We start from the raw sequence: 16246 nt of genomic DNA, 5'->3' as shown, positions 1-16246 counted from the left end.
TGAGGGTGCTGAGGCCCTGGCACAGGGTGCCCAGAGAAGCTGTGGCTGCCCCATCCCTGGCAGTGTTCAAGGCCAGGTTGGACACAGGGGCTTGGAGCAACCTGCTCTAGTGGAAGATGTCCCTGCCTGTGGCAGGGGGTTGGAACTGGGTGAGCTTTAAGGTCCGAACACAAACCAGCCTGGGGTTCTGTGACAGGGATGGACACTGTGATGCCGTGAGGGGACAGCAATGGCATCAGGGCACTCATTTCTCAACCCACCACCACCACCACCAGGTTTTCAGTTTAAATTGGGGTTTTATTGTCATACAGTGGGGTTCCAGTGTCCCCATGCAGCACCACACACCACCGTGCCACATCCCACTGCCCGACGAGGCTGTGGCCGTGAGCCCTGGAGTCGGGGCACACACTGCTGGGCTTTTCCGCACCCCAAAAGACCTCTGGGGTCTGCTCTAAACATCCACTACAAACAGAACACAACTCCACAGTTAGGTTACAAAGCGCACAGCACGTTCCCTCCTCCAGCTCCTGCGGCCTCCGAGGTGACTTCAGCCCGCGTACAGCCCGCTGCTGGAGTGGTGCATTGCAGCTACCCTGCCACGGCTCAGTGCAACCATATACATTCATTTATCAAAGTGAGATGTGTCTGCAGGAAGCAGAGCCCAAGTAAATGCATTCAGCCCAGGCCCTGCGTCAACCTGGCCAAGGCACAAATGTCTGTGAGTTCTAATAAGCCATGCTCAGGGTTTACATTTATGGTTGCATCTTGTTCATCCATCTTACCCTGACCAACTCCCGAGCTATCAAATGCATCTTGAGCCCTGTACCCAGGCCTTGCTCCTCTAGATCCAGCAAATACAGAAGATGTTCTCTTCCACCATCCATCTTCCAGCAGCCAAGGAACCAACATTAGGCTGGATGTAGGCTTTAGCACTACAGGGCATGCAGGCTCCGATTCATGCCTCCAAGTCCATATCCAGTTTCTGGAGTGCTCTTGAGCTTTTCTAGTCCAGCAAACAGAAAGCAGAATTGAGAGTTCCACAGCGTATTCCAAAGCCTGTCAGCAGCACAGCTGTGTAACTGCACTGTCTTTGCACACACACACACAGGAGTTCACCTTCAAACACGGAAGTAGTGAAATAAAAATCATCACTGAAAACTGCTGACAAACAGGAAAAACCCACCCTGGAATCAGGACGGTAAAGAGTTCCTCCCGGAGCGACCATTTCCTACAGTGACTTCAGCACAGTACAAGCACATAGTACAAGCACATTCCAAAAAGGTGGTTTTCTCATAGAGATCATAGATGTCCTGCAGAGTCCTGGTTTTCCTTCAACAGTGATCAAGTTTTACAGCAAGTTGACTGCAGATGGTGTCAAATCAAGGCTTATTCTTTAGATTGTGCACTCTACACTGTAAAAAAGAGAGCTAGTGATGGAGGGGACTTGACTTCCCATCACGTTGGGCTTCCAAAAACTGATTTTCTTCAAGGAGCTTTAGTACTGCAGTCTATTGAGTGAGTCAATGTAATGAAAAGTGGCTCCCAATGCCCAGCTCGTTTCAACATTGTCAATTTTCCGGGCAAGCTGAAAAAAACCACAGAACAACACCACCAAAGCAAGGAAGTTAAACCACAATTCTTTGGGAGAAAGGAGAAGCATGCAAGGGGAATACAGTACTGAAGGTTATCACGGCTGGTTACCACCGTTGTGAGGCCAGTGTCCCTCCACCCCCGATCACAGAGAATGTGTTGCATTAAGAAAGGAAATTGAGGAGCAAACTGTTGGTGTGATGACTACTGCCTCAGCACCCTGCTGCCCACTCTCCCCAGCATCACCTCCATCCTGTGCATCACCTTGAAGACTTGGCTCTTTGGGAAGCCCAGCTCTTGCAGGAGGAAGGTGATGTACGTGAGGTCCATGCATAGAAAAGGGCTGCTTCCAGGACTGATTTCCATGGTCTTACATACTAAGGAGAAAGGAAAGGGTGTCTGAATGCACACTGTGGGCTCAGGCCTAGCATCAACACAGCTTTGAAAAACCTCAAGTGAATCCATAAAACACCTCTTGTCAATTGAGCTGCACAGTGATGGAACCTGTCACTATAGGACTGAAATGACATGCACAAAAGCTGTGGCACACTGGAAGGAAGATCAAGGCTTTCTGTGTCTCCCCTAAGACAGGTGAGTTGCTTCTATCTCTCTGGGAAAGGATGAAAAGGGCCTTCAAGTTTTCTTCTATCTACTTCAAGCCTTTAAATAGCCAAGCAACCACAGGTATGTTATGTTTCCTGTGCATAAGCACTCCATAGATGTAGACAAAACCAAAGGGAAAGAAGACAAAAGAAAAAACCAAGACAAAAGCAAAATAACCCTCACTTCCCTTCTCAGGATGAATTACACAAAAAACTGCAACAATTGTTCAGTCAATCATAAAGTTTCCCAAAAAGCTCCATGTCGGTTTGGTCAAAGCCTGAGTCTGTAGCATTAAGAAAAGGATGTTTCCATTTGTAAGTCCGCATAGGCAGTTCTCTCAGCAGCTGATGAAGCCAAAAACTATGAGCTGGCTTTACCCCTTTTCTGATTAACAATCAAGCTGAGGAACAAATCTTGAGACAAGAAGTAAAATGAAACCAGGTAAGAACAGGTTACACTAACAGGATGAGAACCCCACACCAATTCTGAAAGCATGATGTCAGGTGAGCTGTTAACTGGCAAGTTTAGTAGTAATTCTTGAGCGAGTTTTGATATCTTTATCATGTCACCTGTTTGCCACCTGGGTATGAATTTACACACAATGACTGCTGTGTGTTGGATTGTGTCTCACTCACCGTATTTAGCTGCAATTTCAAAGTCACCAACAGTTAAGCTTCCTCCTTTTTCTTTATCTAAAGGAACAAACAAAGGTGGTCTTTTAAGGTATTTGTATAAAGGCAATTGTAGATTCAAGCCATAAAAGTTGGGAAAGGAAACCTTGAAGGTTCATTTCCACTGAGCCACTGAAATCATTGACAAAACTCACACTTGCTTTAAAGGTAAAAGAACCTTTAAAAGAGTTTTAATACAGATTGTAAAGCCTCATTTTATGAAGAATTTTTAGCCTCCTTTCCTACAGAAACACAGTTTACAGACTGTCACCTTGTCCAAACTAGCCTGAGATCTCATCACCTGCTTTCTACCACTGAACAGACTTTTACACACCAACATACCACTGGGAAAGAGATGGGATACGTTTTGAATACATGTGGAGTTATCTAAAAATCCTCATTCCATCTAAAGAGGTCTGCGAAGCCAAACACACAGCCCAAGATCATTTCACTGCTGTCCTGTCCAAGAGATTTGTTTATCATTATGAGGTCCTGTTTCTATTTTGGATTGTGGAGTGAATCACACAGCGATTTCTGAAATGCAGACAGTTTGTTTAAAAGCCATTACCAGAAGTTGCAGGTCGTATTTCACAGCCCCAGTCCTCTCTCTATAGAAATTAAATAGCATCCAATATCCAGCCAAGACCAATGCTGCGCAGCAGCATAACAAAAGGCTAAGTTCCATGACAGCTTAGCAAAGCATCCTGATGTGAGCTATTTCTTCCACAGCTTGTCATTTAAATGAAACTAAACCAGGAGCAAACCTACCTATGAGACCAACCTCTGCTGCAAGGTCATAGTAGTAGGAGAACGTGTAAAAATCCAAGTCCTTCACTTCCTCAGCTTTATGCACTTTTCTATAGAGCATCTTTGCCACTTTGTTAGAACAAGCCTCATACAGAGGCTCACCTAAAAGAAGGCAAAGAAACCCAGCATATTATGGGCAGAGAGTTAAATATGCATGCAATTTGCTTAGGATCTGCCAGGAAACAGGCTCCCTTTTGCACAATAACACGTCATAAGCTCTTCACAGAGAACTGAAATCTGCATCTTCCAGTGGGAACACCTACCATCCTCAGATTGGGACTGAGTATGTGATAGATCAGAGATGGACAATGCCATCTGAGGTGGAAGGATTCTGACAGACCTGTTCAGGGATTGCTCAACTCCACCTGTGCTACTACCACCAGCTTTACTGACCAGACAGACACCATGGTACAAAGAGGGAAAAGCTGCAGAATCTCTTTAGCAGCACATCTAGAGGAGCCAGACTGAACAGTAAACAGAGAATCTACTGTCTTTGCAAGAAGCTGAGTGTATCATTTACACTGCTAATAGCATGCTGGCCTAGAGAGGAAGAGTGATAAATCACTATACCTGCCTTCTGTCCTTTAATTTTGTATACTATCTCACCATGCTGCCACTCAGATTTGAAGCCAGGAGGTAAACAGGGGCTGATCAGTTCCTCCCCTTCTCCTACTGCAGAAGTAAAACAAAGCCACGTTAGGGAAAACCATAAGGGGTTAATTTCAGACCCCTCAGCCCCACAGCCTCAGCAAGGCACCTCCAAGCCCCAGTCACGGTTCAGATATCCCATGCCTGCCTCCCCTGAGGCTGGCAAGAACCCAGGTCTCCTGGGATCTAGCAGTGTCACCTCCTGCACTTGTCTCAAATGCACCCAGCCATGGTGACAGGAGTCCACATTCCACTCAGGAACCTTCAGCCCAGTGGGAAGGGGACAGACAACTTCTCCCTTCACAACAGGACTATGTACCCTATGCTCAGAGCCATAACTTACAGGGTTTTCCCTCAACTCCTCCTAAAATGGCGAGCCTTGCTGACATCAGCCCGAGTCCCAGGTAACTGCAAAGGAATAAAAGCCTCTGTGAACAAAAAACATCCCTCCTCTGACACTCCACTGGCAACCTGGCTGGGACATGCCAGTCTCCTCTACGTAGTCCCAGCAAAATGGCTCAAGTCAGCAGCTGATGCACGCAAGGGGAACAGTGTGACAACCCACCCTCATACTACCCTCCCCCAGAAGGATAATCTGTTTGAAAAAGCACAGGCAATAGCTGTCAATGGTAATCTGGCTCTTAAAAACTGGGAATGCTGAAAGCACACAGCCTCTAGCATACAGAATTGACTCTTTGAGCCCAAACACACCCCACAGCAAATATGGGTGGGAAAAAGCTGCTTCCTTCTGCCCAGAACACTGAGAGGAGGGGAAGCCAGTGAAGAAGAAGGAATGGCAGAGACAAAGCAGTATGAACTGACTGCGAAGTCCATTGACTGTCCCCCTGTGCCACTTGGCAGTGAAGGGGGAGAAGAGTAGGGAGTGAAGCTGAGCCTGGGAAGGAGGAAGAGGCGGAGGGAGGTGTTTTTGATTTTGTTCTTATTTCTCATTATCCTACTGTTTAGTTGGCAATAAATTCTCTAAGGAAAGTCTTGTTTTGCCCACGATGGCAACTGGTAGGTGACCTCCCATGAGCTTTTTAATGTATTTTCTTCCCCCTGTCCTGTTGATGGAAGGACAGTGACAGAGCAGCTTGGGGGGCACCTGGTGGGCAGCCAAGGTTCATTACCACAGTAATAACAGGGTGGCTCAAGTTTCTCCACTTCTTCCCAATACTCATTTGTAAGGACCTCTTACAGCAAAACACCTAGGTCTCACTGGCTTCATAGAAAGCCTCTGTGTGTACAATGTGCTCTTTCCCACAACTAACCTGTATGAGTACAGCTTGTAGGTGTTGTTAAACATCTGAAATGAAGTTGTATGGCCAGCTGGTGATGTCTGGAGAGTTGCCTGGAGGCAGAAAAAGATGTCACTGCAAGGTTTCTGCCAGCAGCAGCAGCAATCAACAACAAAATCTCCCAAACCAACATGAAACAACCCAGTTCAGAGAGAAATGATGAACCTGCAAGTATATCGATTTGATACCTGGAGCTAGAACAGTGTCTTCACATGACAGGGTCTACACTGGTTACACTTCTATCTGCATCCACACTGAACTGGTGTATAAAAGAATTACTTGAATTAAAAGGGAATCCTTATTCCAGCTCTTAACTACTTTTATCAAGAGGCTACAGCAACTGCCTCTTCACATGATCCCTGCTAGGGAAAAGTGTGCAAACTAATATGAAAGCCAGGCACGCATTAACTTCCTACTCAAATGAATTCAGCTGTGAACTTCCACGAGCCAGAGGAAAAGCACCTCACTGTGCTTGCCAAGGAACAGAGTGAGGACCAGCCTGTGGCCTGGAGAAATGAAAGGGTAATTATCTACAGCACTTTGCAGACTCTTCCCCAAGTGCACCAGCACACTGGCATATTTGTGGGGAGCAAAGCTCAGGCTATGATGCTATTCATATTGCTCAGATCTTAACACCATCTCTACGTCCAGAACTTCCACATTCTGGACACTTCACATCCCCTTCTGTAAAAGCAGTATCTTGATTAGCCCAGACTGGGACACTAGATACAGCAACCCAACACTCTGCTTTTGTGCAGCTTTACTATAAACAGTATCTCTGCTCAGGCCAGAGCCTTACAACGTCACATCCACAGGACATCCAACTTACAGAGCACCTATACAAATGCCAGAACAGGAAACCAAAATGATAACCATCAGCATGTATTTTTTAATGCATAATAACAATTGTTCTTAGAAAGCATTCATTTGCAACTGAGTGAACTCAGGAAAATCAGAAACGAGGACTGAGATGGCATCTTACTGTGTTCCTAAAACCCAATACAGGCCAAATTTTGGACTGAATTCACTAACAGCATTTGAGTTCTTCATGATTATCAGCACAAACTGAAGGTGCTCAGGTGAACACTGTGTTTTCCCCCAAGAGAAAGCAGCCCTGGCAACTTCATGACATGCATCACCAACCCACAGCGCTGGAGTAAGAGGACTGACAGGGAGCTGTGAATGCCTCTGTGACTGACTGTAACAAGGTAGATGTGGCCAGGTGACACAGGTTTTTCTGTCAGAAGCGTGGCTTCATGTCACACTGACAAACTCTTGGTCTGTTTCCAAGGGAAACCAATCTGAGCAGTTACTGCACCAGCATTCCCCAGCAATGTGCATGTTCACATTACCTCTGTGCGTGGAAGGAAGGTGATCTGTGTTGATCCACCACCCAAATCCAGCATCCCTACACTTCTCTTCTGCGGATCATCTAGGCTACCTGAAACGTGTGACAGAACAAAGAAAGCCATGGGGGGCGCTGTGAGAAACTGGCTAGGGGAGCAAACCCAGAAGTACAATTGTAAAGAAACAGGACAATCAACAACATCCCTCAGCTTCCAGCCAGGACTAAATTATACTATCATCTACTGGGTGCTTATTTTGGCTTTATCAAGTGTCCTGAGAATCTCAAGTGACAGAGTTTCTCTCATTTCTCTGGGGCTGTTCATGCTCTAATTACAGCAGCTTTGGTTACTGGGTTTCTAAACATTCTTTCAGTGGATGCAAGGACCCTTTTGCTAACTCTACTCTGGCAACCTCTTCGCAGCACAGAGGAATGTGGTTTCCTTGGCCACCTCTCCCTTATCCCTTAGTGATATTCTGCAGATTCCTACAGCCAAGGGGATGACAGACTGAAAAGAAGTGGCCTCAGACTCAGCAGTCTTGGAATTCTTCCTGCTGCCAGCCCAGACCTCTCTTCTCATTTAAATCCCATCCTTCTCAGATCCTTCACATACACCTTTCCTGACAAGACTAGCTTGTGCCAAGTACCTCGGTATGCATCATGACAGCTGCTGATTGAAGATCTCTGACCTTTCTGATATATCCTGTGAGCACAAAAAGCTTTAGAGCACTTGTTGCATTGCTACACACACCATGTGTGCTGAACAGAGCGCTTGGGGGTCAGACTGCTTTACTTGGAGAGGGCTTCAGCTTAAGCTGCTTTCTTTTCCCCTTTAGCTACCCTTTTCTGACTCAGCAGTGCAAGTATTTGTGGTATCTCTAAGTTATAAATCTCTAAAGATGTAGCATAGCCCTTTCTTTCGTTCTGTGCAGCTGCCAAGAACAACCAGAATACCCACATTAAAAATTTAGCCAAAGCTGGTGGCAGACTCTAAAAAGGAATAAAATGCTCTGGTACCCTACAGGGAATTGAAAGAAAGGCAACATTAAACACCTAGGGAAAGGGATGAAACCCCTCACTGTGTCAAGTAAATGGTCCAAATCCTAATGACTTACATAGGCCAACTGCTGCCTTGTTCCCAGATACTTCTTTCTCCCACTCCACCCCAATAATGGAGCAAATCCCATGCAGGGACAGAAACCAGTACGAATTCCACATCACCGGTCACATCCTTATGCACATGCTCATGTACACATACCTGTTAAAAAATTTATTGTGATCCAGGCTGAAATACCTAACAAAGAAAAGATTTAAAAGACACCCTGTTAGATCATAGCACTCCATTTTATCTAACAACAGTACCAAAGGTGGTGAGCCCTCTTACAAGGGCTTTCTGGTTTAGGAGCTGTTTAGATGGATTTTAAGTTTAACTGCACCATCTAAACAAAACAATCAGCAAACAAGAGCTTGTGGTCCGACAACAGAGAGAGACACCAGAGACCATCTGCCATAAGCTCCCTTGCCCCCGTTCACAAAAAGAGGACTTCTAATGCAGTCTCCAAAGGACGTCTGGCTGAGAGCTAAGCAAGAAGGGTGAAGAGGACTGGCTGTGCTGAGCTCCCCTGACCCAAGCTGCCCCAAAGCCAGTGCTTCCACAACTGCTAGTGTCTGTCACAACACAAGATTAGATGTCATGAACACAGAGAGTGACTTAAACCAGAGCTTGTGTGATGTTTGGAAGAGAAGGCCCGTATATGAAACACCTGGAGAACTCTATTTCACAGGTCAAAAACTTAGACAGGAAGTCACAAAGGCTTCAAGTGTCCTTAGCTAAAAGACATGGAAATGACTGACACGCTGTTCATTTTCTAGGAAGACATCCACTGGTAGGATTCTGTTTGATGTCAGGCTCTCAGCTTGCTTTTTGAATACTAAGAATTTTCATCTTTTCAGTGTTTTGGGTTTTCCTGCTCTGTTTCTGTCCTCTTCTTGGCTTATAAACCTTTTCTCCATAAATTAGATTAATTAGTGGGCCTCATGTTAACCAATTTAAATATTTATCCATGGGGTTTAAAACTCGAGGCATGCAAGAGAACACGGTCCAGTTCAACCCCTGGCTGAACCAAGGCTGTCACTGCTGTTAATGATTTTAAAACAAAACAAGAAGAATTACAATGGCCTTTTTCCATCAAGCAGTAAAAAAGAAGCTCGTAAAGAGCTCCAAACAGCTCCAGCTATTTTAAAGTCTGTCTTCTAAGCAGACTTAAAATGCACTTCAACACTTAGTTACTTAGAATTTAGAAGTTTCTTCAAATTATTAGAAATCAAGGCTGATTCTGGGTTCTGTCCTCATCATTTTTTGATGAGCATCAAGTTACTTCAGAACATATTTCCTTCTATATAACTTTTCTTCAGATTGAATTCACAATCACACTCATTAGATTAGTTATCATTAAATAATACTTCCAGAAAGCATTCCAAATATTTCCAGAAATATCTGATGAGCATTGTCAAGAGGAGGGTGTGCAAAACCAGTTGCTGTCTCAACAAGCAGATATTCAGAAACCTTTCCAGAAGTGCTGACTGCACAGTGGCTTCCTGGTGATCCCACAGGAACTGCTTGGCGCTCAAGAGCTTTGAAAATCAGGACAGAGTTCAGGACTTCGAACTGGAAAACATAGCAGCATCAAAACTGTGTCAAATCTGCTGCTTGTGGGCTCCCACCACAGTGAGCTGGGACTGGTCACAGTGAGGCTGCAATCGCCATGGTTGCAGAAGGGGTTATCCTACCTTCATCGGTTCCATTCATTATCGACACACAGTTGTCCCTCACGAAGAAAGGGGAAGCCTGAAAGATCTCCTTCACCTGCAGTTCAAACAAAAGCTAACTCAGTGAAACCCTTTTTCAACTAGAAAGCAAGTGTTCTATGTAACTACAGTTATACACAGCCACTCCTCTTCTTGGGTTAGCTCCTGACTGCTGCTCACCACTTTGGAGTTCAAGAGCCCAACAAGCATCAGCCCATGGTCTGCTATTTGCCAGAGCCAGCCCTGAAGACTGCTCAGAAATGCCATTAACAAGGGATGAACATGGGCAGGGAAGGGAACCCAGCTGACTTTGCTGCAATTGCCTACCCACAAGGTATTATATACGCATGGGAGCCACAGGAGATGGACACCCTGGCTTTCAGAAATGCTCCAGGAAACGGCATTTTTAACAGGAGCATGTTGGCTGTTAGAGGTTGTTCACACTACATCCTACATGAAGTAGCAAAGCCCCAGGGTTCCAGAGTCCTCTAAAGTAACAACTACAGCAGTTCCAGCTGACATCCAGTGTGGAAAGAACAAACTAGTTTGCAGGCAGCAGAGAACAATACAAACACTGGTTTTCCACCACACCACATTTCTTCCTTCCTATTATTGCTTAGAAAAAGAGTACATTTAATGCATACTTAAACTTTTCCTGCAGCCATAAAGACTAGAATGTAACATTTTGTTTTTTAGAACATTTTAAAATATTAAACATATTTTACATGCCTATAAATACAATTTAAATTATATCCAATCAATATAAAGGAGCAGCCTTGCAGCAGCAGGCTGATAACAGGACCAAATAGAGTTCTTCTCAAAATAGCACCATCCTGGTCAAAACCACCAACAAATACACCCAGTAAGAACAAGCCTGTGGTGACTGTTAGGAGTATCTCATTACACTTGTTATATGTCATCTCCAGGCTTTTTCAGAGCTGTCATCATTCCTCTGTGCTTGTACTCACACAATTCCTCCCCCCAACCCCACTTGCACTCAGGGTTAAATGTCAGAAATGTCTCATGTACATGAAGATAAAGGAGTATGCACCTTACAAAGAAAGGACTAAAGTTTGCTACAGAATTTCTGGAAAGCAAACTGAAAGAAGCAGTACCTTATCCAGCAACTTCTGAGCTTTCTCTCCTGGCAGCAACCGTAGGCCAGCTGTGGCTTTCAGGACCAGAGGAGTAAACTTCCACAGCTCCATTGGAACTTCCTCCTTTGCCACCTCCAGGAGCTCTTTTATTCCCTGGCCACTCTGTGAGCACAGAAAGAACAAAACAAAAGGCATCTCAGAAACTCTTTACCTTTCTTGGAAAGGCAAAAGGGTGATCAGAGGTATTATTCACTTTAAATGTGGAGCAGAAAAAGCGAGTGTCGTGAGAAGGTGGAGAACTCGGTATTTCCTACAGCATGACACCTGGTGGATATAGTGGGCATCATCCAGCAACAGGTCACATCCAAAAGGTTTTCCAAAGAGTGACAGAGAACTCTCTGCCATTTCATGCTTTGTAGGGCACATAAAACTCAGGAGATCTGGGGGCACGTGCTTTTACAGTAACAGAAACAAGATTACCTTTTCAACATCATCAGCATAGGCAGATAGACCTGGCTTCAGGGCTTTAAACGTCTCATGGGTCAATTTGGGAGTCTCTGCTCAAAAACAGCATTCCAAAATAAGTAATGGTACAAAGAATTTTGCAGACACAAAAGTAAAACCATCTTACAAGTTACATCATGATGGAAGTCGACTAAAGCCTCTGTCTAATGAACTACCCACAGCCACCCAACCTTTAAACACTTTACACTAGCCCATTCCGCAAACCTAAGGTGCTCCCCACAGGCCAATCACACCTCACTGCTCATCCTTAAAAGCATCCTCAGATCACCTACTAAGGTGATACTAAAGCATCCACATGGGTTCTCTCATCTTGAAGAGTTTCACAGAGGAGTGGACAACACCTCAACAAATGAAGCTTGTGACTCCAGGGGAAAACTGGAGATTTTCTGTCCCTTCCCCACCGCCCCACTTCTCATCAATACCTTCACCCAAATGCAATGCACGGCAATTTGAATCAAACACTGAAGTTCTGCAATTTAAATCCAACACTAAACCCAAGGATGCAGAAAACCAGCCAATGCGGAGAGAAGCAACTCCCTGCCAGGAACTGGACACAGCCAACAAGCTCACAGTGAAAATGTGGAGGCAGTTTGAATTTATAACCCCCTCTTCCACCATGCAGTGTGATGAAAAGCTGCTCCTTTTCAGGTAGAAGAAGGTAGAGCTGCTATTTCATCACATTCTGACATTACAGCATTTCCTCCTTGTTGAATGTTTTCATAACTGCATCCAAACCTACATGCTTCAATAACAGCATACTTCCTGACGGCTCTCGAGACAGAACTGTTTGTTCAAGTAATCCCTAGAAAAGAATCATCAGTAATCTGCCCCACAGGTTATAGTTCATGTACGATTCAAAGAGCAAAACTGTACCTTTTGGCTGCTGTGTGAATTTAAATATATGGATGCGAGTTCCTGTGCTTCCTGCATCAAACATAATCCCATAGAAGACCGAGAGCTCTGTGCTCAGTGCTTGATGGTTCAGTTTGTCTCCCCTGCTCTCAGCAACTCCTTCTGTTGCTCCAACAACTTGTTTGGAATCCAAGTGCCATTTTATGTATGCAACATAAATAGCTATGCATGCCAAGATCCCAAAAGCAAAGAACCGCTTTGACATCTTCATGGCTTCCATTTATCGGATGTTTTGTTTCTTCCCTTTATCAAATGTTTTATTTCTTGTCCTTCACACAAAACAGGCGCTTCCCACATCACTCCTATATCCAACAGAGAAGGAAACAGGTGTTTTATTTTCTAAATCTGCTACAAGGAACTAAGAGTATGAACGTTATTTGATAAGGGATTTACAGGAGTAAACTTCAACTTGCGCATCAGTGAAACACGTAACTACTGGTTTAGATCAGTGATAAGAAAACGGGTACGGCAGGCAAAGCAAGTAGGAAGTGACTGCAACAAACAGCCTGGTAACAAAAGCCTCACAGGGTGGGCCAGACCACTGCTGGCAAAGAGAAGACTTTATGCCTGCAGCTCCTTCAGCAGCTGGAGTAAAATCGAGATACCAGCTACTGTCTTCAGTGCTCAAATCTGTCTCAACTCACCCAGTGGAACCTGCAGTTGAAGTTGAAATGCCCACATTTATTCCAGCAGGACAATGGAGGATCTGTGAATCACTTGTAAAACTGGACCTAGCAGCAAACCCCCTCTCCCATGTTGCTTGTCCTAACCATCACACACACCCATGCCTGCTGGATACCTACGACACTGCTCACTGCTTTCCCAATGGTTCAGAAGGAAAATATCCATCCTTCTTCAGCATGTCATTGAGATCTACAGCTAATTTAAAGACATGAAGCTGCATAAATCTTTTCTTTCCCCATTGCTACTGAGGCCTAAGATGGAAGAGAGTAAGGAGAATTCAGAGTAGCGAAATACAGTGACTGAGATGGGAAGATGACCTCTTGAGATCCCTCATCCAACCAGTCAAAGAACACACTCAGGACTGTATCCAACTTCATCCTGAAAACCTCCAAGCATGGAGATCCCACAACCTCTCTGGCCAACCCGAATCACTTGCAGTTATGTTTGTTACTTCCTGGACAGTGAAGATGGTCCCAGGAGGCTGGACAAGTACAACTTAAGAACAGTGTTGAAAAGAAAAGATGGAAGAGCCAGGGAATTATACAGTACACATACCCTAAATCCAATACCTGGAAGGAAAGCACAGCAAAGCACAAGGCAAGAACAAGCAGTCACACTACACAGAACCACAGAATCCCAGGCTGGTTTGGGTTGGAAGGGACGTTAAAGCTCATCCAGTTCCAAACGCCAGCCATGGGCAGGGACACCTTCCACTAGAGCAGGTTGCCCAAGGCTCTGTCCATCAAACATCATTCACATAATTAAACAGCAGCCAGTGGTGATTTATGGGGCGCAAATCACATTATTCCTTTCCTTCTTTGAGAGTGTGATGGAGAAAGCAAACCAATTGATGAGGTTGATTTCAGGCTTTGGCGCGTATGTAAATCTGTTCACGGTATGAATTCAGAAGATGCAGAAGGCGTGAGAGGGGGGAATTTAAATTCAAGGTGATTTCAGCGTAGTGCCAACAAGGGGCACGACAAAATGGGATGAAAATGGAGGAAAGCAAAACGACAGGCACAAATACACATGAAAAACAGGGCAGTGCAGCGGCGCAGGAACACGAATGGGGGGGGGGGTGGCATGGCAAGGGAATGGGGGGCAATCCCTGCGCATCTATGGGGTGACTGTGCCAAAGGCCTCAACTGCGGGTACGAGCGCTCAACGCCACGGGAGGAAAGCGGCAGGATGCGGACGATCCTCTGAGGAGACAGAAGCCTCCAGCGAGGGAAAGGGGAGGCCGGCAGCGCGATGGGCGCGGAGGAGCAGCGTCCCGCCAGCATAACCCCGGTCTCGCTGAAGAGAACCGGGGCTAACTCTGCGCGATCGGCTGCACGGGAGAAGCTTCCCGGCGAGGGCGGGCGTCCGCGGGGACCGCCACACGGCAGCGGCCCGGCCCGGCCCGGCCCGGCCCTCAACCCCCCCACCGCCTCCCCGCCACCGCGCCGGGCCCGCAGCCGCCTTCCCCCGGTGCCCAGCACAGCTCCCGCCCGACCCCACCACCCGCACTCACACCGCCGCCGGCCCCGCCATGGCGACGCCGCTGCCCCGCCCCGGGGCGGCCGCCGCTCCCTCTGCGCAGGCGCGGTGCGGGCCGGTGCCGCACTGGACGGGGCCCCGGGCTCGGTCCCGGGGCTGGGGCTGGTGGGGCCGGGAGGGGAGGCTGAGTAAAGTATTTCTTTCTCATAGGTGAAATACCTTGCATGTATGCTCCTGAACAGCGCTGCCGTGCGGATGAGATATTCCAGAGTGTAATGTGGGTTGGGTTCCTTTTTTTCTCCTGTGAAAAGCACCATTTATGTGCACGGGGAACAGTTCTCAGGCTGTTCTTCAACCCACTTGCCTCATCTGGGGCCCTGGAGAGGAGTGTGGATGGTTCTAAAGGTTTTACATTTGTTCCTTTCTCACGTACAGTCACGTCCCTCTCGTGCTGGGGCCCCAGAGCTGGATGCAGAACTCAGATATGCTTGGAAATACAAAGGAAAGGTGACAGCAACGAAACAAGCACCACAAATTCCCATCCAAGATCCATTTTCTCCCTTCATCTCAAAGAACAAATTGCACTAGTGCTGACCTGTAGCAGAAAGTGTGGCCATCACTGAACATTAAGCTTGTTTCCCTACAGGTCTGAGTCCCACAACCCCTTTATCTCCCTGCAAACCCCACACGTGCAGCATTTGCTGTGATTTCGGTCGCCACATCCTCCCCACACCCTGAGCAGAACGAGGAGCTCTGCAGTCCCATCCCGTACCTAACACCCCACATGGCACCTGCTGCTCTTTTGATGCCTCCCCTGTGGCGCCTCATCGTTCCTCCCCAAAATTCCTAGCAAGGCAGGACTTGGCACATCCCGTGGCTTCTGTGGAGCTGCATCTGTCCCTGGGCAGAGGGCCATGGGCAAACCTGCTAATGCTGAGTTGGCAGTTGCTTTCCCATGGGGAATGCATACATGTGTTCTGTCTCCTCTGGATACCTACCGTTTATTTCACAAGCTCATAAAATGAAACATGGCAGCTTGATCTAAAGCTCGTCATGACAGGACAAAGGGGAACGGCTTTAACCTGGCAAAGGGGAGGTTTAGATTAGACATCAGGAAGGTGATGAGGCCATGGCAGAGGTTGTCCAGAGAAGCTGTGGCTGCCCCATCCCTGGCAGTGTTCAAGGCCAGGTTGGACACAGGGGCTTGGAGCAACCTGCTCTAGTGGAAGGTGTCCCTGCCCATGGCAGGGGATTGGAACTGAATGAGCTTTAACATCCCTTCTAACCCAAACCAGTCTGGGATCTTGGAGACATTTACGTTTCTGGCAATTGTGGCTGAAACTTGTAACTGGTTCAATAGGTTTGAAGAGGCAGGGGGGCAAACCAGTCCTGTAAGCCTCCTATTCCGAGGAAATCGGGATCGAAACATGCCTTTGCCATGTTCACATATAAGGCACTCCACTGACTGCTTTGCTTTTCCAGCTCTGTCTTGGCTTTTCTAATCATGCTCCACCAATTTCTGTGGTCTGAACTTTTTGCCTGCCAGGATTTATTTGTCGGTTTTGAGGTAAAGGTATTGTGTGACAATAAGTTCCAGATCTGAAGCACTCTAGAACTGGCCTACGAAGTATATTTTGCTCTTTCTCTGCAATTTAGTGGGGTGCAATAGACAATCTTAGGGGCTTTGCATTGGATTTGTCTAGTATAAATGCTGGATGGGCTGCACCATGTTCAGTGGTTGTATCGCAGTGGCTGTCTCCCGGGGGATGCCGCTGAGGG

General features: G+C 46.5%; 1 protein-coding gene across 1 annotated transcript; it reads right to left on the bottom strand.

Annotated features, from left to right (window-relative positions):
- Nucleotides 1-276: 276 nt before the first annotated feature.
- On the bottom strand, nucleotides 277-14613 carry ENTPD6 (ectonucleoside triphosphate diphosphohydrolase 6). The gene is made up of 14 exons (XM_061475593.1): nucleotides 14502-14613; nucleotides 12266-12606; nucleotides 11348-11424; nucleotides 10886-11029; nucleotides 9753-9828; nucleotides 8221-8256; nucleotides 6970-7058; nucleotides 5591-5670; nucleotides 4663-4727; nucleotides 4242-4343; nucleotides 3633-3773; nucleotides 2829-2885; nucleotides 1855-1967; nucleotides 277-1585 (listed from the first exon to the last, which is right to left on the bottom strand). Exons 2-14 carry the CDS (start codon nucleotides 12522-12524, stop codon nucleotides 1496-1498), a joined length of 1329 nt encoding a protein of 442 aa, XP_061331577.1. The 5' UTR covers nucleotides 12525-12606; nucleotides 14502-14613; the 3' UTR covers nucleotides 277-1495.
- Between the last annotated feature and the right edge of the window lie 1633 nt (nucleotides 14614-16246).

The sequence above is a fragment of the Pezoporus flaviventris genome, unplaced genomic scaffold (assembly GCF_033815535.1).
Source record: "Pezoporus flaviventris isolate CSIRO_AGI_PZ_B2104156 unplaced genomic scaffold, CSIRO_AGI_Pfla_v1 ptg000083l, whole genome shotgun sequence".
NCBI lineage: Eukaryota > Metazoa > Chordata > Aves > Psittaciformes > Psittacidae > Pezoporus > Pezoporus flaviventris.
Note: the sequence above shows the minus strand (reverse complement) of the source record. Positions and strands in the feature narration are given on the sequence as shown.

What these genes read in the sequence shown, in the direction of transcription:
- ENTPD6 (XM_061475593.1), bottom strand. Translation starts at nt 12,524, where the DNA reads ATGGAAGCCATGAAGATGTCAAAGCGGTTCTTTGCTTTTGGGATCTTG. An exon ending in AATGAATGGAACCGATGAAG is followed by an intron (nt 8,257 to 9,752) that starts GTAGGATAACCC and finishes TTTCTTTGTTAG; the next exon opens with GTATTTCAGCCTGGATCACA. An exon ending in CACAATAAATTTTTTAACAG is followed by an intron (nt 7,059 to 8,220) that starts GTATGTGTACAT and finishes CACACGTTTCAG; the next exon opens with GTAGCCTAGATGATCCGCAG.